General features: G+C 36.3%; 1 protein-coding gene across 1 annotated transcript; it reads left to right on the top strand.

Annotated features, from left to right (window-relative positions):
- The first annotated feature begins 2,462 nt into the window (after nt 1–2,462).
- Nucleotides 2,463–19,343, top strand: LOC144453212 (calcium-responsive transcription factor-like). Its single transcript, XM_078144488.1, has 14 exons — nt 2,463–2,488; nt 5,852–5,976; nt 7,563–7,704; nt 8,598–8,773; nt 9,545–9,734; nt 10,391–10,496; nt 11,288–11,431; nt 12,210–12,413; nt 14,583–14,745; nt 15,841–15,909; nt 16,692–16,833; nt 17,842–17,981; nt 18,425–18,629; nt 19,054–19,343. Exons 2-14 carry the CDS (start codon nt 5,866–5,868, stop codon nt 19,122–19,124), a joined length of 1,863 nt encoding a protein of 620 aa, XP_078000614.1. The 5' UTR covers nt 2,463–2,488; nt 5,852–5,865; the 3' UTR covers nt 19,125–19,343.
- The last annotated feature ends 1,413 nt before the right edge of the window (nt 19,344–20,756 follow it).

The raw sequence follows: 20,756 nt of genomic DNA on the forward strand, positions 1-20,756 counted from the left end.
AAAATAATTTGTAAACTTTGGTACCCGTAAACAATACATAGACAATAAAATCTGTTAATGAAGTGCTTAGAATCTATGAAGGAGCGCCTGTTTTTATTTATATCTCAGGAACTGTACATGTTTAATTTTAACAACCTCCAATATCTCCTCGGTATGTTGCGTTGTCATTTATACAGCTATTTTTCTGAAAATATTTTCATCACAGGCGAACACACACATAATTAAAATCAGAGTTTATGGCCAATTGATATAATTTCTTGTGTAACGTCGATCAATTAAATGTAAAATACGCCTTGGAAATCAACTCATCAAAATGCTGTTATTTAGCTCAAGAACTTGAACCTATTTACAGTTAAAGTCAATAAAATGAAACTGGGGTCTCAAAATGAATCAAAGTCATTTTAGAATCCAATATGGCCGTCGGATGCTGTTTTAACTATGGGGAAAATAACAGATTGATGGTTTCCATGGAAACAAGATCTAGCAAACAATATCATTTAAAAAAAGAAATTTTATATAGACCATGAACAAGCTTTCATATGACAAAGATAGCAGTGAATTGAGGAACATCACTTCATTTTCAGGAGTGTTGACTCTAGGAGCTACAGCTATTCAATGTTTTATAAGTAATCTCGTTTTGAAAAATATTGTTGTTGACTGTGACCCCCCAAGTCAATGTATTTGATACTTTAAATCCTGTTACGTTGTATATCATATTTGACACAGAGTAAGTCTTGCAGGGTTTTGCATGCTAACGTTTGTCAACCAAGCTGATAATTTTAAAGTGTTGTTGTTATTATTTTTATATAGAAATATCATAGAGCGTCTATCAATTTTCAGAATCAGAATTGCACGTGTATATAAACTAAGTTTGTATTGGTACGTGATGGTATTATTTTGTAATGGCTCTCGTTTGTATGTTTTTTCTTTGTGAACTTCAAAATATGTATTCATTGTATTCAGTCTGACATGTACACTCTTTATGTCAAACAGTAAAATTGTTGATTTAAAAAAAAACCCACAATTATCCATAATTATTGGAACTTGGCTGCGTGTAAGATATAAATACATTGTAGTATTTTCTATAATTTGTACCTTTATTTATTTCAAATGATAGAATATTAAAAACGATTACACAAAGTCTATACTTGCTGAGCTTTTTTCATTCTTGATTCCAATAAAATATTGGTATTGTAATGGCTCGTATATATTTACCTTTATTTATTTCAAATGATAGAATATTAAAAACGATTACACAAAGTCTATACTTGCTGAGCTTTTTTTCATTCTTGATTCCAATAAAATACTTTAAAACCCTATCATGTTCTCTTGTGTGAAATAATTAACCCATGTGAGTGATTGTGAAACAGTCGGGTGAATGAAAAAGTTGAAAACAAAGTTTCCTTTTAAAAAAACACTAATTAAAAAGTAAATAATAAAGTCCGACCAGGTCTTTACAACATGTACAAGTGGATGTGACTAGTGTAGAGAGAGAGAGAGAGAGAGAGAGAGAGAGAGAGAGAGAGAGAGAGAGAGAGAGAGAGAGAGAGAGAGAGAGAGAGAGAGAGAGAGAGAGAGAGAGAGAGAGAGAGAGAGAGAGAGAGAGAGAGAGAGAGGAGAGAGAGAGAGAGAGAGAGAGAGAGAGAGAGAGAGAGAGAGAGTTGGGAAAAGAAGAAAATAATGCGGCATTTGAAGATTAAAAGGAGGCCAGATTGCGCCAGTGGAAATAGGTTGTCTTGTTGGAATCGAACCAACGATCACCTGCCTGCTCATATAGAAGGTAGGTTAACCACTGCCCCAAAGACGAAGTATCCACAAAACTTAGCCGGCCTGAAATAAGGAGAGATTTATAGGCCTTTGTATCGTCAATTTGCATTGTTTAATTTGGCCTAGGTCCAAGATGAACCTACAGTTGGAGGGAGAAGGAGGAGTGTGTGTGTGTGTGTGTGGGGGGGGGGGGGGGGGGTCGACCACTCTCATCACGTGACTTGATTTTTGTTGCGGCAAATACTTAATGTAATTGCAACCCACTGTTATTTAAACATAATAATAGATTTATTATTTTGTTTCTTTCCCGAGTGGTTCCTTTGGTAATTGAGATAATATAATTTATTTTGTTATTTTCCAAGAGTAAAATAAGAGCAATGTTGTTCTTACCAATTTTTAAAAATATAATTGTTTCTAGCTCAACCTTAGCCAAGCCGGGGATGGTTCACACTGTGTGTAAGTATAATTGAAATGTTTCGAAATAAAAGATAAACATGTTTAACATATGCTTACAAAGGCTAGTCGCTGATGCAAGGCGTATCATGACAGACTCAGTGCTTAGCAACAGGCATACACATCACATTGTGTATACCAAGTAAACATGTATAAATCTCGCAATTCACGAGAGTGCCACACCTGCGAGAAGAGACGAATGTGAACAATAAACCTAGGGGGTCAATATTCAATGGCGTCAAGTCGAGGTTGGGTGTATCAAGACGAGGTTGGTGACTCGTTTTCAGTCGATTCTCTTCAGACTTAAAAGTTGCCGGGATATTTCCACATGTACCGATAGCTTAGACAATTGTACTTACAGTTTCAGCCAATATTTGCTTGTAGAAATTTGGAAAAAATCACAAAAAGCTAAGAATAAGTGGGTAGGCGGTTTCAGTAATGCGAGTACAAAATGGCGGATTTTCCTGTACTTTTGTGCGCAGTGCGTTCACAAAAGCATTTTGCCCTATACATTTATAATACCAAAGTACACACGGCTACAAATGCTAGCGCTCGAATTAGTTAACACAAGCAATGCAAATAATAACTGGCAATGTTTTGAACGTGCAATTTATTTGTTATGTTTGGGTCACATTTGTAGAATTTGTTTATGTCGGTGTCCTATAAGGATGTGTATTGTGTAATGTCATAGAAAACGCAGTCACCGTGATCTCCATGAAAAGGTCGGACAGACTGTTTTACGTACGTTTCATTCATGCATGCAAGTACCACCCGTAAAAACCGTTTGTATATTAATGTGGTCATTTTTATGCAAATATAGGTACACAGGCTAACGAAAAATAAGGTCAGCTTTGCCTTCAATATGTTAGATGTTTGTCAACCATATGATATGAAACGATCAATAGTCCAACTGAGTTTTTGATATATATGTCTTTGCGCAAGTCATAGGGCAGATTGAGACTATTATGTGCGTCTATTAAAGTGGCCATATATGGATGAGAATTGGGTATTTATTTTGGATTTTTAATATATAAAACAATTTTGTCATGGCCTTCTACTTGAACAGTCAATGTGAAACAATATAATATGCCATGTCCTTGTTTGTAACTCAATAACATGCTGAAGATTAATGTGTAAAAATCTTAATTTTAAAGCTTTTTGCAATGTATATTGAGTTTCAAACAGACTTTGTCAATGTCGTTTCACATTGATTTTTCAAGTAGGAAGCCATGATAAAATTGTTTTATAAACTAAAAATCCAAAATAAATACCCTCCTCGTCCATATGGCCACTTTAAGTTGGGGGTGGGGGTGTATGGCAAGCCAAAAATAGTATTTTATGTTAGGCCAAAAAAAAAATATGTCTGGTTCTGGTCAGCGCGCGCGTGCCCTGAATACCCCCGCGTCGATCCTTTTTTTTCCGATAATTTTTGCTTTCCCGTTCCTTATTTACAATTCCCCGTCGATCAACACTGTATGCAAGGCTAGCGGAAAAAATTTAACTCGTGTGATGGCGCACTTCTATTTGGTAACGGGTACCCTTTTCTTCTAGTACTGTTGCATACCCATAATCCCCCGTACGATATGTGTACGTAATATGTACGATGAGCGTGGTTGATGGGAATCACGGGAAATAGTGTGTTCACTGTGCTAGGTGGTAAACCGCTCACATGTTTCGAAAATGTCAGAAGTTTGAGTACGTCGTGAGCAATCGAAATGTTGATATCAATTCAGCTGACTTTCGAGGTGTTCTTAGTTCTGGTGATCGTTTCGTTCTGCCTTCTGAATACAAAGATTTTCCTGTAGCGTAAGCAGTTAGCTCTGGATGTATGCGCTACGATGTTCGACACGTCTTTCCATCTGCGATGAGTTGGAAAGACGTGTCAAACATCGTACCGTATACAGACTGCGTATCAGACTGATGATGGACGGTGCTCGAAAGAAAACACTGCCTCCTCTACGTCCGTTGGACAGACCTATTTCTCGTTATTTAACGTTGCAAGTTGCACAATGACATTATACAGTGGTTGCAAGGCAAGACTCATTATCTTGGATGGGATTATAACTGCAAATCGGGATTATAACTGCAAATCACTGGGCGATAAGATAAATTTGTAAATGTGACTAGTGATGCCCTGATGGATGATTGATCCGCATCGTATAAAACTTGCCATACAACAGTGCCAACTTCCAGAGTTGTATGACATCTTCCGAGAGCATGTAAAGTGTCAAAAATGTGTATTTACTAATTTGCCAAAAAAAAAAAAATTAGGAAAAAAAAAAAAACGCGCGTCGTCGCACCACTTTAGAAAGTTTACCCTGACCAGAACCAGATTTTTATTTTTTTTTGGCCTTAGCTACAGTATTTTATATTTTTCGTAGTTACAAACTAATGTTAACCGTTTATGTGTAGTTTTTCGATGGAATCCACACTTTTCATGATAACATTATTTAATTCAAACAAATTGTCATTTATTTGAGAATATTGTTAATTTACAGGATTTTGTTTTATTTATTTTTCTTCAAACTGGAATTTTTTTCAAAATTTTTTTTTTTTAAATTTTGAAAGCATTTTTAATTGTTTTTTGAAATTTGTAGAAAATCATTAATTTCAGATTTCAGTGTACCTTTTGCAATTGATCAATAGTACTAACTTGAATGAATAAAAAGAGATTTATTTTCCATAATCGTAGTATTATACTAAAACTAAATTTTTTTTTATTTTTGCATATTTTTCATTTTCTTGATAAAATATGTTATTAAATTGAATAAAATTCATGCCTCAAAAGATTTTGGGGTCAGAGTTAATAAACTGGAATTTGGAAAAACATTAGAAATACAATCATATGCTGGCTACTGTGTAATATTACTGTATACTTTTGTCTTTGTATTAATCACATGCTTTCCATATAAGGCCTAAAAAATTGTTTGGTTTCGGTTACCCGACCCCACCTAGTTTTTTACTGCTGACCCTAAACGAGAAAAAAATAAATAAAATCATGAAAGTTATGAAGTCTGTTGACAAATAGTTGATGCATGGAAACTGACATCATCTTAAAAAGCAGGAAAAAACAGTAGAAATCATCAAATGGGATGTCAACAATTAAATGTGTAATGAAAAAAAGAAAAAAAACACCAGTGAACAGAAATCAGAAAACGGAAAACAGAGTCAATTGTGTAGAATATGTGATCGTAGTTTTGTCTTAGAGGTACATCGTTTATGTATATCTTTTAATGCAATGGGGAGGGAGTTTAAGTGTTTCACAGCAGCGTATTTAGAATTAAATTGGCAAATCGTGTGGCGTACTTTCAGAATTTGAATTTTCCACTGATGGTTGATTTTCTTTGGTAACTATCGGATAGATGATAGATGATAAGTAATGTAATAATTCAAGTTATGACTGTCATGTCTGAAGATTTCGGATGAGTTTGTGGATGTCTAAATTTTTGAGTAGCTGGAAAAGTGAGTACTAGTCAGAAAATGTTATAAGCTGAAGGATTTTCTTTTGCAAGATTTGAATAATTATTTCCACAAATATTTTATTTACATATGTAAAACTTTCACTGTTACAGAGTCCTCAGAACTTTAATAACTTATCAAAAAATTTGACATTTGTTTTTGTGTACTTCAGCTCTAGTTATCACCATGGCAACCAATCCAGATCAAGTTCAAGTGGTTCATCATGTGACTGGTGTCACCGAGGTCATCCCAGCAGTACCACCAGAAAGTCAACACATTCAGACAACATTTCAAGAGGTGAGAGTATGTGCAGTGAAAAACTTGAAGTCACCAGACTGGCATTTCTTTTTATTCTTAAGAATAATTTTAAGAAAGATATATTTTTCACCGAGTATTCTGTAGTATGACAGAATCCCATGATGCATCAGTTCAAGTGTGGTGTACTTGGGGTATATGCATGAGTGCTTGCAGTGTTTACGGCACCAGTACTTTCATGAGTGCAGTGAATGAATGAAAGTGAAGCAGAAAACACTGCAAGCACGAGTGCAAATACCCCTCCATACTCACACTGGAACTTACGCAGCACAGGGTTCTGTTATTATTGTATATGTTTAGCCAAAACAACAAATTTCCATAAAAATGACACTATGCGATCACATGCTTTTGTGTATAACAAACAATTGCATCCTCATTTGCATATCATTTGCATGCAGGTACATGTATGCAATGTTTTCTGTATTGCCTTGCAGTGTAACTGTACAAATGTAAATACCACTAGTACATGCACATGCACTGGTCCAAGTAGTCTCTGGTACATGTGTAAATAGAACTTCCACGATAGCGAAACAAAGAAAAATTGCTTCCTGTACCAAATTATCTTGAGTCATAGTGGAGAGATGATATTAATTATTGAATCTGTATGAATTGTATATTTTATTCATAACTTTTATGGGAATAATGTGAGAAATAATCTCCGGAATTTTAGCCTACCTGTAGTCTTGAAAGACTGGCTCTGATGCTATTACTCTATCCTAACTGCTATTTTGAGGTGTTGTTTTTTTTCATTTTGCTTGTCCCCAGCAAAATTTAAAAAAAAAATGTCAGGAGTTAGGATAGCAGAAATGGTAGTAACATTATTCTTTCAAGACTACAGGTGGGCTCCTGGCATTTTTGCATTCTGTATTGTTACTACTTTGTGCCGTTTTAGCAGTAGAAGTTTTGTTATGACTTGTAAGAAGAGATTGTTATGACTGTTTTGTTGTTTTTATTTCTGTGTTTGCCTTTTATGTCATGTCACTTCTTTCTGTTATTGCTACCCCTTGTTTTATCTTTTTAGTGCTTGTTTTTCCTTATTTGTTTCTAAAGGTGCCTGTAAATGGGCTTTATGCCCGTTGGTTTACCTGAATAAATAAATAAATAAATAAAATCTAACATTAGAATTCCTCAGCTATAATATAAGCATATGCATATTAATTCATCATAGGAAAAATAATAATAATGTTAGTTTTTATATAGCACTTTCTTACTCTGTGCTCAAAGTGCTTTATAATTATTACCCCTGGTACAGATCTATAGCAACACAACAGCCCTTTATACTTCCTCAACTCCGCGAGGAGGATACAATCCATTGCAACCTTTATAAGCACATAGGATTTAAATCATTCACATTGCAACCTCTATCCTACCAGGTCCCCAGTTATACAGCTGGGTTGACTGAGGCACAATTATGGTTCAAATCTTGCCCAAGGACTTTAACCACTCAGAAACAAATGACAGCAAACGGGCTCGAACCTGCATGTGCTTTAAGTTTATCGTGGTGTTAATTACCGCTAAATGTGATTCAACCAGATGTATTGAATTCAAATTTACATATAATGTAACAGGTGCATTTACCAGTCAGCCAATCAGAAACTGTCCAGGTTATCCAGATGGACTCTGGTGATGCATCACAAGGAAAGATATATCAAGTTATTACAGTTGAACAACCAGAAGGTACACAAAATGATACTCAGGTATCTCAACAAGGTAAGAACAATATAAACTGGAAGAAATTTAGTAGTGAGATCAAAAATTCAGTGTAGGATAGTAAGAATCTGTATTCGTCCAAATAAATTCAGAAATTTGTTGAATGGTCGCCACAAGAGAAGCACCCTATTACCGTAGTGTTGTTTAAGCAGGAGAAAACTGGAGTACCCGGGGAAAACCAGTGTTGTTTGGCAGGGTCAAACTGAGCATCACCCTTCTTACTTACAGACCTGGTTAAATTTTAAATCAAACCCAGCTGACACATGGCAGGTTTGACCCAGACTGCAGAGGTAAGAGGCATATGAGCTAACAGTCGGCCACCAACAACCCCTCAAAAATATGGAACGCTTCACGAATTTGCGTGTTATAAATAAAAGGATTAAAACTAAATTAAATTATTTTAGTTAGGCCACAGACCCCCATCTAACTTATGTTTATTTATAGTTTGTATTTTATGTGTAGTCACAATTCAAACTGCCTAATTTTGGGACAAAGTTCCATATTGATATTTAAGAATTACCCCTACCCGCTTTAACAAGCATCTCAGGAAACTTACATGTAATTAGTCACAGTTGATAATTGTTTCAGACAGCACAATCAATTTCAAATCAGTATGTAGTTGTATGTAGTGATTTGAATTCAAAGCCAGTATGTAGTGAGGAAAAATAACACTTTTATTGACACTTGAATCTGTGCTTTGTGGGCTACTGAATAAAGCTGAACGGTGATGAGTCAGTACCTCTGTTTGGGCACAGCACCCTCAGTGGCAACCTTTGGTTACTTTTAAACTTTTAAAGTAAGCAGAATAGACCATCGTATAATTTCCTGGCTGTGTACAAATACAGTTAGAATTTCAATACACAGCATGAACTTTCTTGTTTGATGTGTTACAGTGAGTGACATCACTCCAACAAGTACAGACCAAATGCAGGATGTGACAAACACATCAGTGGCAGCGTTATTAGAGAGTGCTAGTGGTGTGGTGGTCCATCAAGTACAAGAATCAACACCACATAAAGAATTACCACCAGGGTGTCCAGCTTGGGCCGCTAGGTTAAAAGAATGTGAAGTAAGTTATTGAGTGAAAAACACTGTGTACTGACTTTACAGTAGACCTGTGTATCAAGCTAGGGAGTCAGATCAGGAATGTGAGTTGAAGACAGAACTAACAGAACATTGCTGTAGGTACACTGCTGATACAGTCATGTACACAGCTACTGTCACATGAAGAAAGACAGACACTGACATACCTCTATACACATCACTGTATCAGCAGTGTACCTACAGCAATGTATACAGTCAATGTACATACAGGTACTGTCACATGTAGAAAAGACAGACCTGTGACATGCCTGTATACACATCACTGTATCAGCAGTGTCCCTACAGTAGTCAATGTACACACAGGTACTGTCACATGTAGCAGGGCAGAACAGACAGATCCTGTAACATGCCTGTATACACATCACTGTATCAGCAGTGTACCTACAGCAATGTATACAGTAATGTAGCCACACTTCTGTTGATGGGCCTGTAGCTACAGCTCTGTTACATCCCTGCACCATCCTACTGACACAAACGTGTACTACAGGAATGTTACAGCATTTGCACGGGACCTGTTACACAGGCAAAATGTTATCTGGAGTGTATACTATATAATGACTTCGCTGTAAATTGATGCAAACAGGCGCAAGTATTAGTTCAGTCTTTGATGGCATAAGGTACCAATGTCTATGATTTAACCTGTGAGGAGCAATGATTTATTGAATGGTCATTAGTAATTTTAAGGGCATTGACAATATTGTGTTTTTCATGTCTGTGTTTATGTCTTTATTTGCAGTCTATAGGTGACTCGTACCGTGGATACGTTGAAAGTGAAGTAGAACTAGATTTGTTACTGACATATCATAAACAACAGACCGGAACGTTCTGGGGAACACGACAGTCTCCAAGTCAAAATAAACCATCTAAACGATTAATGTGGAAATCTCAGTATGTGCCATATGATGGTGTACCATTCCTCAATGCAGGTAAATTTAGAATACTTGGATATTTTTAATGACTAGACATCAGGGTATTTAATTTTTCCTGAACATTGTCTGTCGACAAAACACCTCTCAGTTAAATACAAGTTTGGAAATAGAATGTACCGTTGTTGGTAAATGTAAGAAAAATGTTGTATGAAGAATTTGCAATATGTTAGGGAGCCTTCAGTAATTACAGGTGAAGGAAGACCTAGGGCTTGGGGGAGGGGGTGATCAGATCAAGGGTTGTCGGTGGCTGAGTGGTTAAACCACTTGCCTCTTACGACTGCGTGGGGGTTCGAACCCCATTCAGGGTTTGATTAAATTTACCACGCTGTAAGTGAAAAGAGTGTTGTTCAGTATGACTCTACCGTACAACGCAGGTTTTCAGTTTGACTCTAAATGTACAATGCCGGTTTCCCTGGGTACTCCGGTTTCCTCCTGCACTAATACTGAACCAAAGGAGCCTATAAATGGGACTAGCTCCCGTCCAATAAATAAATAAGATTCTACAAATTGATTTTCAGGGGAGGGCCATATTTTGAAAAATATGGAATATTAGAGAAGTATGACATTTACTTTGACTATCGTATACCTTCATTCAGGGAACGTTTTAATTCATTAAATATTAATTTCGTAATCATTATGTTTGTTTATACCAGGTAGTCGAGCTATAGTAATGGAGTGCCAATATGGTCCGAGAAGGAAAGGAGGGCAGACGAAGAAAACTACAGACCCATCTGGTTTTAAAACAACATGTCCTGCCAGGTAAGTAAAATTATGTAGTGAGTTTATCCCAAAGTGAACGGGTACAGTGATTTTCAAGTTCTGTTACATGTTTCACGGACACCTGCAGTACATTGTATCTGCAACTGGAACATTTTTTTCAATAACTAACCAAAGATATATTCACTAAAAATTGGTCAGTTACATATAAAATGACAATGTATCTGTTAATTAGTGGTCAATATTATATGTAGGTAGTGTAGTGACAAGTTTAAATGTGAAAGGTTGGTTTTGAATTTGCAAACATGTTAAAACTGTACTAGTGTATCTGGAGTGTTTTTTTTTTATCAAACAACCACAATATATTTACTGAAAATTGTTAAAATACCAATAATTAGACATTGTAGATGTCAATTAGAGGTTTATATTATCCATAAGCAGTACAGAAATAGGTTGAAATCATGACCACTAAGTCATAAATGCTTATCACTTCAGTGTAAAACACCTCTCATGAATATTCATTGTTCAACCATGAATATATTATTTCTGCTGATTCCCATGATGCAATAGCCCACAGCAAAGATACCTTATAAATGCACAAGATCAACTTGATGTTTCTCTGAAATCGGAAGTTGTTGTAGGTGATGTAAAATCATGAAATGACTCTCCAGAACCCATAGTTACCTTTATTTTCTGGAGTGGTGTTCCCCTTTATATAAAACATGATTTGCCAGTCAATAGTCATATTGAGTACATCTTATATTTGTTATTTTACACAGATTATGATAACTAATACATGTATGTCACTTATGTGTCTTCTCTTCTCATCTAAGGATTTACATAAAGAAAGTTCGCAAGTTTCCAGAATTAAAAGTAGACACAGGTCCGGGCGTAGATCGGAAGACATTAAGACTCCAACAAGACAGAGCATTTGCAATACTTCGAGAAAAACCAGATGACATACAGGGTGTTGAGAGGTAAGAAAACAGTGTGTCTTATATCTCTTTTGATAAAAAAACACAATGTTTGTTTAATAGGTCTTAGTACCCCTGTGTAATACAGTACCTTGTTCGGATGAACACAGGCTCAGTACCCCTGATTAATACCTTGTTCAGGTGAACACAGAAGTTACAAGAGGGCATATTTCTCCTGTTACCTTGTTTGGGTGAACACAGAAATTACAAGAGGGCTCAGTACCCCTGTTACCTTGTTTGGGTGAACACAGAAATTACAAGAGGGCTCAGTACCCCTGTTACCTTGTTTGGGTGAACACAGAAATTACAAGAGGGCTTAGTACCCCTGTTACCTTGTTTGGGTGAACACAGAAATTACAAGAGAGCTTAGTTCTCCTGTTACCTTGTTTTGGTGAACACAGAAATTACAACAGGGCTCAGTACCCCTGTTACCTTGTTTGGGTGAACACAGAAATTACAACAGGGTTCAGTAAGTACCCCTGTTACCTTGTTTTGGTGAACACAGGAATTACAACAGGGCTTAGTTGTCCTGTTACCTTGTTTGGGTGAACACAGAAATTACAAGAGGGCTTCGTGCCTCTGTTACATTCTTCAGAGAGAACACATAAAAGAAAGATATTCACTTACAAATTGTCTAAAAAAACAATCAATCACCAAAACATACATTCAATAACAAAGTGTGTGTGTGTGAATTAGTTTATGGTCCGAGTGTTCATCACAAAGTCCATTGAAGACTTTCTTGACTAAATCATTAAAATGTATCTTCATTTTTTAAACACAGATTCTATGTACAACTGCCAACTACCAAAGCCCATGAATACCACGACGATCCTCCCACACATATCTATGGAGTCAACATCAACATTGGAGGACCTGTAGCTGAGACACCATTATCACAACGTATGCATCCCAGAGTAGCAGATAAATTAAGACAAATAGTGTGTGAAGGCAATCGTAATGTTTATCACGTCAGAAAATTATTACGGTATGAATTAGATATTTCTACTAGTTCTCCCACCAATTAACCTTTTACTACATACTTCAGTATTCACAGCAGTGTGCCTTCTAATGATAGCCAAATTTTGTTGTTGTGAGTCAAAATGATAAAAACTGTCATTTCTTGTGAGTCACCACATAGTAAAAGATAGGGAACACCACATTACTGGGACAAGCCATTAGCCAAGCAAGTGGACTTGTTATCAAAGAGTACCAATATTTACACATGTGATGATGGGCTCTTACATAACACAAGTAAACAGCTGTAAAAGTGTAGTTCACAGCGTAAGATCATTTCTAAGGAGTGAGTCAATTGAGGCAAACCTTATCTCTGTCTTATATCAGTTGTTATCAATTTATTAGGCTATTATAAGTAACGCTACAAACAGCTTTAGAGATGCAAACAACTTTTATGACACCCGTTTTCGCCAGGCAAGCCCGCGGGTTTGTTGCACTTGGACCGCTAATGGTTTGTGACTGTCATGAAATTTTGGTGCATCACTAGAAATTATGTACATCAGTGGCACGTCAAATTGGCTTAGAGGGCACACTGATTCACAGTGGCTTGCTAGCTTTCCATTGTTACAGATACAAAAAAATTAGTTTATTTGAATATAAGTACACAGTCACATGTAGCAGTGATTATTTGCATCAGGGTTCACACCTACAGATACTCAAGAAAGTATTTAATTAAATTTTTGTTCCAAACACAACTTTGAAAATTGTACCTGAAATTTTTGACTGCACACTTCAGTCTTTGTCAACAAATTAACCCACTATTCGGTACACGTGACCTTATGGACATGTGAGTGTAATAAGGGATCATACATAAGATACTCAAGGTAATAGGGAACTTGCAATCCAGACTGAGCATGCTCAGACACAAAGGACTATGGGATTACCTGTGGTTATCATAATACCTAATCTGGAGCTACCAATAAAATAAACCTGCCACAATGATCAGGGTGACTATGAATTGATTTTTTGTGGTTACAAACAATGTAACATTATTGTTTACAATACTATTTGATTAGTATTTATTATCATATTTTCCATGATGCAACATTCAACATGGTGGGTTTGCAAGTTCCCTATTGCGCTGTAGTGAAATTGAGGACTGGATTTCATGCCCACACTCATGAGGACATATTTAAGTTCTTTTGCTGTTTTGGATAACTGTATATTAATAACTGAACTCCATGGCACCCCCATGTCTGTGTGTTATCTTTATTGTGTCTACAGAGTAGACACTTTGTAAGTGATATTTGTGTGTTATCTTTATTGTGTCTACAGAGTAGACACTTTGTAAGTGATATTTGTGTGTTATCTTTATTGTGTCTACAGAGCAGACACTGTGTAAGGGATGTTTGTGTGTTATCTTTATTGTGTCTACAGAGTAGACACTTTGTAAGTGATATTTGTGTGTTATCTTTATTGTGTCTACAGAGCAGATGCTGTGTAAGTGATGTGTGTGTGTTATCTTTATTGTGTCTACAGAGCAGACACTGTGTAAGTGATATTTGTGTGTTATCTTTATTGTGTCTACAGAGCAGACACTTTGTAAGGGATATTTGTGTGTTATCTTTATTGTGTCTACAGAGCAGACACTGTGTAAGTGATGTTTGTGTGTTATCTTTATTGTGTCTACAGAGCAGACACTGTGTAAGGGATATTTGTGTGTTATCTTTATTGTGTCTACGGAGCAGACACTGTGTAAGGGATGTTTGTGTGTTATCTTTATTGTGTCTACAGAGCAGACACTGTGTAAGGGATATTTGTGTGTTATCTTTATTGTGTCTACAGAGCAGACACTGTGTAAGGGATGTTTGTGTGTTATCTTTATTGTGTCTACAGAGCAGACACTGTGTAAGGGATGTTTGTGTGTTATCTTTATTGTGTCTACAGAGCAGACACTGTGTAAGGGATGTTTGTGTGTTATCTTTATTGTGTCTATAGAGCAGACACTGTGTAAGGGATGTTTGTGTGTTATCTTTATTGTGTCTACAGAGCAGACACTGTGTAAGTGATGTTTGTGTGTTATCCTAATTGTGTCTATCTCAACATGAAACCTTGTGATCAGGCTTTGACTCACTTTGGGGAAAAGCACTGTAATCATTTCTATCTCTATTGATTACATTTATACTTGATTCTTTTTCAGGGCATTTGTTGAGAGGGAGTTGTTCCATGGTGAAACAATTCCTGAGAAACACAACTTGGCATATTTCCCTACAATTCATGACATACAGAATCATGTACATAAAGCTGTCAAAGAAATCAATACGGGAGTACTACAGGTTGTCAACACAGGGGTACCTGTCACTGTAAGTATACACATACACCAACCAGATAATATATATATACACATACATACATACACACACAGTTACAGGTTGTCAACCAGTGTTCTCCCCAGGATTTGTTGATAGGATATCGGCTCATTAGCATAAATTAGCATCAAATTACATATAATTATATTCCTGAAAAATCAAAGTACATCATAATAAAATTAATATCAAACAAGTAGTACATGTACATGTGACCAAAGGAAAGTTGAAGGCCAATTTATTAATTCAAAATATTAGCACCAAAAAGAAACTCATAAAGCAGTGTTATTGATTATTATTGTTAGGAAAGCTGAAATTATTTAAATCTTAATGTCCACAGATAAATTAGACTTTCGAAACACGAAAAGTTTGTGTACAGCAACCGGCAGACATCGTGTTAGTCCCAAATATCGTGATACACGAGACTTACTATACTTCCCTATGGAGGACTTCCAAAACTCGCGATAGTTTGTGACGTCATGGCCGCCATATTGGAAAATCCATGCGTAGTCGTACGATGTATCAGTCTACAAATTACAATGTCAAACTACAAACTAAACATGTTTTCAGGGTAAAATTGAACATGAAGCTGATAATCGGAGATAACATTGCCACTTTATCGAAAGGTACATTAGTCTGTTCAACTCTTTTCACGACATTGAAGAATGCACATGCTCATGCTCTTGGGTTGAGACATACGGTGTTATCACTGTTACTCTGTCACTCATAGAAAATTAACTAGACACTGAATGTCAACTTCATGCGTTTGTCGAACTTTTATACTTTATAGCAAAATGGCACGGCATCGTTTGATTTTATAGTTGTCAAAATCTGGCAGTTCCGACATGCTTCTACGGTCGAACCGACGTTACGGATGGGCCGGTTTTGCCTTTGATTTACCGAAAGCTGTTGTACCGAGTGTGAATCACACTACCATTAGCGGGTTTACGCATTTTATTCCTATCGAAAACAATACTGATGGCAAACTTCAATGAAATCTGTCTGGTAATCATTACCATATCATAAACAAGGATGTCGGGCAAGATCTAAAGCGTCACGGCACATTGTCAAGCGTCACGGCACATTGTCAAGCGTCACGGTGCCGTGCCGCTTCAAGGGCCTGGGGAGAACACTGTTGTCAACACAGGGGTACCTGTCACTGTAAATATAAACTATTCCATGGCCCTCATCAGAATTCAGTTTTGTATTGCTTTCAAACAATGTATATTTGTTTTCATTTTCTGGTGGAATAAATTTCAGTTCAGTTCAATTCAATACACGTACGTACATACATACATACATACACAAACCAACCAACTGTAAACCCGGAACTTCTCAGTTGATCGATGCTTATCTTTGCTTATTTTCCTGGAAAACATAGACACAGAAATAAGTAGTGACTAAAATGTCTTCTTGTACATAAACACACTATAACAGTCTGGCAGTTTAGTGAAAATTAGTCTTTGAGAACTATTTGAAAACTGTAAAATTGGAAAATTTTCTAGTAGTGAAATGTCTAGGTGTACCGTAATATGCAGACATACATGATGTGTACAAACATGTAAATATACACACACAGTTAGTGTTACACGTTGTCACTGCAGGGGTACCTAAGATGGTAAGTATACACACATGCACACATACCCACCGTATATATATGCACACATGAAATAAACAAAAAACACATGCACAGCACACACACCATACATACATGCACACCCACACACAGCACACACACATACACAGCACACACACACACACACACACACACACACACACACACACAAACACTCACATGCAAACACTCACATGCAAACACTTAAACCACATGCACACACCCAGCATGCAATCATATACAAACACTATCATTCATCACGTATAACGGTTCCGTGAAATAAGTTGTAGATGTCACATGACTTTACTCTGTACTTATATTATACTAGATAACTGATGGTCTGCCTGCCAGTGATGAACAAGCCACTGCAGATGCTGCTAGTCAGCTACAACAACAACTATGGCAAGCAACTAATGAAGACCCCCAGCCACAAACTGTGACAGTCACCCTAACACAGAACCCTGGGGAAGGTATGTCATGAGTTTACACAAATTAATCGTCATGGTCATTAGAGTCTGTTATTATTAGATGTGTTTATGGCCAAAAACAGCAAATTTTGTAAAAAGAAGATTACACAGTGTGTTCAAGTGATGTTATTTACATGGACCGACATCCGCTCATTCATATATATATTATATATATGCAATAATGTTTTCAGTACTGCAGTGTGGTGTAAATACATGTATGTGTGTAAACCGATGCAATCTAGTAATCACAGGTGCATATATAGTCTTGTAATATTCGACTATTTTTGATATGTTCTTACCTCGATCTCTTTTTTATCAGTATTGATGGCATTTTAATTCCCTCTGTTTCATGAACATTAATTATGTGTGTTTTTTGTTTTTGTGTTTTACTTTGTTGTGAACAATGCACTGAGACGTATGTGTAGTACGTTCTTTAAGAATTAAAATAATAATAATAATAATAAGATCTCGGGTCTGTGTTCTAATGGTTGGCAAATAAAAGTCAATGGATGAGTGTACCTGGGTTGCTCAGTAAATGCATGTGACTGCACTTTTCATGTGCAAAGTGTCCTTCGGTATTTTATCATATCAGAAGAAAGCCTGTAGTTAAACTAGCACATAATGTAGTAATTGAATGTTAGTCCCCAATATTTTTTTTTCGTTCAGCCAAGGAAAGTACGAGTGAGCTAGGGGACCTTTGTCACTACGAGTTGCTAGATGAGTAGTGACAACTCTTAGGTCATGAGTGTTTTCCAGCTGAGTTGAGAAAAATATTGGAGCGTAATATAGTTATACCACCACCAATAATATCTTTAAAAAATCAGGGAAAGTAATGGCAGTTTTTTAGTGTCTTGGCTCATATTTTGAACACAACAGAACCAGTGTTGTAGACATGTATTGTCATGACGTAGATGCGTGTTATCGTGATGTAGAATGACCGGAGTATACATTCCATATTTTTTGTTCAACTTGGCTCATACATGTTATAATATGTTAATTTCATTCCTACAGAGAATGGTGCTGTGATTTCATTGGTGGAGACCACACTGAGTGACGGTACGACACAAGTCAGCAATACACTATCACCCAAGACTGCACAACTCTTATCACAATTAAATCCACGAATGTTTGAAAATTCGCAAATAGCACGGGTAGGTTAATATATTTATCAAATATTACAGAAATGAGTTTAGAGTCAATACGGAACTTGCAAACCCACCATGTTGAATGTTGCATCATGGGAAATGTGATAATAAATACTCATCAATTAGCGTTATAAACAACATTGATACATTTTTTGTAACCACAAATGATCAATTCATAGTCACCCTGACCATTGTGGGAGATTCATTTTATCGGTAGCTCCAGATTAGGTATTACAATAACCTCAGATAATCCCATAGTCCTTTGCGTCTGAGCATGCTCAGTCTGGATTGCAAGTTCCCTATTAGTGACAGCGCTGTCAATTTGATCAATTGACCATGGAAACTTTTGGAAAATGAATTACATCAAACATTTAAGTGACTGCATGTGTTATATTCAATTTAACTCATAGAAAGTAATGGTACATCATTTATATTGTGTACGTCTGTAGATAAAAAATGATGGGTCAGACACGGTCACAATTGAGATGCAACACATACAGCCAGCAGCCACAGCAGAAGGGGAGACACTAGATGCAACAGCAGTTACCTCAGAACAGCAAGATGTTCCCATAGTTACAGTTGCCTTGCCAACACAATCAGGGCTATCAACAGTAGAGCAATTACTACAGCCACAAGAAGAAGACAAAATGCAAGGTGAGTTGAAGGGAGTGATCCCACAAATTAGAATTGCTAACTTAAGTTTTGTAAGTCAGGATAGGAGAGGTTGCAAGGTAGTGTGTGTGTGTGTGTGTGTGTGTGTGTGTGTGTGTGTGTGTGTGTGTGTGTGTGTGTGTGTGTGTGTGTGTGTGTGTGTGTGTGTGTGTGTGTGTGTGTGTTGCACATGTGTTGAGAGCGATCACTTTACACAAGGAAATGGCTGTAGAAATATGTGCAACATTTACAGAACCCTCATTGACAACCATATGTAATATTTTTCACTGTGAAGTGACAATTTTGTGTATGCATGTGTTTATCGTTCATCTGTTGATAGTTGATGATTCCGTCAACATTCTCGCACACACCAAACTACTTCTAAGGCAACAATTTCTCTGTGTTTTTCTTCCCTTTACATGTACAGATGAACCAGAGACAGCAGTAGGGAGTATAGAGGGGACAACCGAACAAGAAGTCACAATGAGTGTTCAGTGATGTCAGTTGATTACGTGTACTACCAGGAAACCTAGGTTACAATGTCAAAATTTGATATTTCTCATTTCCTACTGGCTCTTCTAACTAATATACTCCTCCCTCTTGAAACCTGAGTTTTCATGTCCTGGCTCTTCCAACATGTACTCTACTCCCCCTTCTTTTCCTGAATGTCGCCTCTGTTTGACAAATTATGACAAAATAGCACAAAATGTATCAGTAATGTCCCAGTCAATGTTATGATTGTAGGGACAGGAGAATTCAGCTAAAACTGATTCTACAGTTCTCCTCAAAAATTTGCAATGCCCTTCATTTTACTTAACTTCAAAAACGAAGGTGCTCCAACAAGAAATTTTAAATATTTTTTCCAAATCTCACAGTAGATGTCGACTTTACCATAGGTACCACCTCTAATATCTTTGATTTTATCATCTTTTCTAACTTATCAATTCTAAATCTGGTTAATTATGGACAGGTTTTACTGTTCTTGCCAATCTTTATTGATATAGAGTACAAAACTGTGATTTATGTCAACCTTTACTTTAAGGTCAACAAGCTGAGTTTATAAACTTTTTTACTCAAGTGAAAAATACTTACAAAAAACCTCAATTAATTATTCAAGACGTAATCCTTATATCAATACATACGTTCTATGACATTACAACAATTTCTAATATTTTAGAACAGTTGATTGCATGTAGAGACCTTGTCGACATTTTTATATGTATGATAAATTACATCATCGGATTGTTGATAAATTATTTATCTCAATACCTCAATTTCAGTTCAGTTAAAACCCTTTCAGGGCTAGAAACTTTCCCGCCAAAATTTTTGAACAAAAATTCTTGTTTCTCTGTAATTTTTGGAAAAAGATCAACTTTATTTTAGATCAGAATTCAAGAAATATTACTTCCCAATGAAGTAATATTCTTAAATTTTAGAAAATGTTCTTACAATCAAGTTTCTATTTATTCCAATGTCGTCGCTAGGAATGAAAGGGTTAATTACAGGTGATGGTCAAGTAGGTAAGTAATCCAGCCTTCGGTTTACTAAGATAGATGCAAACTAAATCTATTGTTCTTCAATGTGGTAGATTACACAAGTGGGTGATAGCGGATCCTCTGTTGTGTGATTCTAATCACCCTGTGATCAAGATAGTGTAAACATTGGAAGTCCCAAAACAGTACACTGCAAGTTCGTGGAACTCTGTCAATTAAACTCTGCAATGCCCCCCCCCTCTCTCCCTACTGAGACTATAATTAAACCAATGTCCATTCAATAGATTATCACTGTTGTATCAACGTGTTGTGACAATAGTTTTTAGTTTGTGGTTATCCGTAAATCGAAGGCTCAATTACCAGAGTAATAGGATTCACTACCTTTTAAAATCTGCCAACAAATATATAAACTCAGTTTGCTTCAGTTAGTAGAATACTGTGAGTAACTTTTTAAAAATTACACCCCAAAATGTGTAAACTCAGTTTCTGTCTCTTTCAATATCACTAAAACTATTAAATTTTAATTATACAGGAATACTACTGTAAAACAGACCAATGTTTCACTTTCTTTCAATGAAAATACAAAAAATATCACTGGCTAATACCAACAAAATTCAACTATAAGTTTCTATTATTC

The sequence above is a fragment of the Glandiceps talaboti genome, chromosome 23, assembly GCF_964340395.1.
Source record: "Glandiceps talaboti chromosome 23, keGlaTala1.1, whole genome shotgun sequence".
Lineage (NCBI taxonomy): Eukaryota > Metazoa > Hemichordata > Enteropneusta > Spengelidae > Glandiceps > Glandiceps talaboti.

Coding starts and splice junctions, on each gene's coding strand:
- LOC144453212 (XM_078144488.1), top strand. CDS start 5,866: ATGGCAACCAATCCAGATCAAGTTCAAGTGGTTCATCATGTGACTGGT. Junction 10,497..11,287: donor AAAACAACATGTCCTGCCAG/GTAAGTAAAATT, acceptor TTCTCATCTAAG/GATTTACATAAAGAAAGTTC. Junction 17,982..18,424: donor AAAATTCGCAAATAGCACGG/GTAGGTTAATAT, acceptor GTACGTCTGTAG/ATAAAAAATGATGGGTCAGA.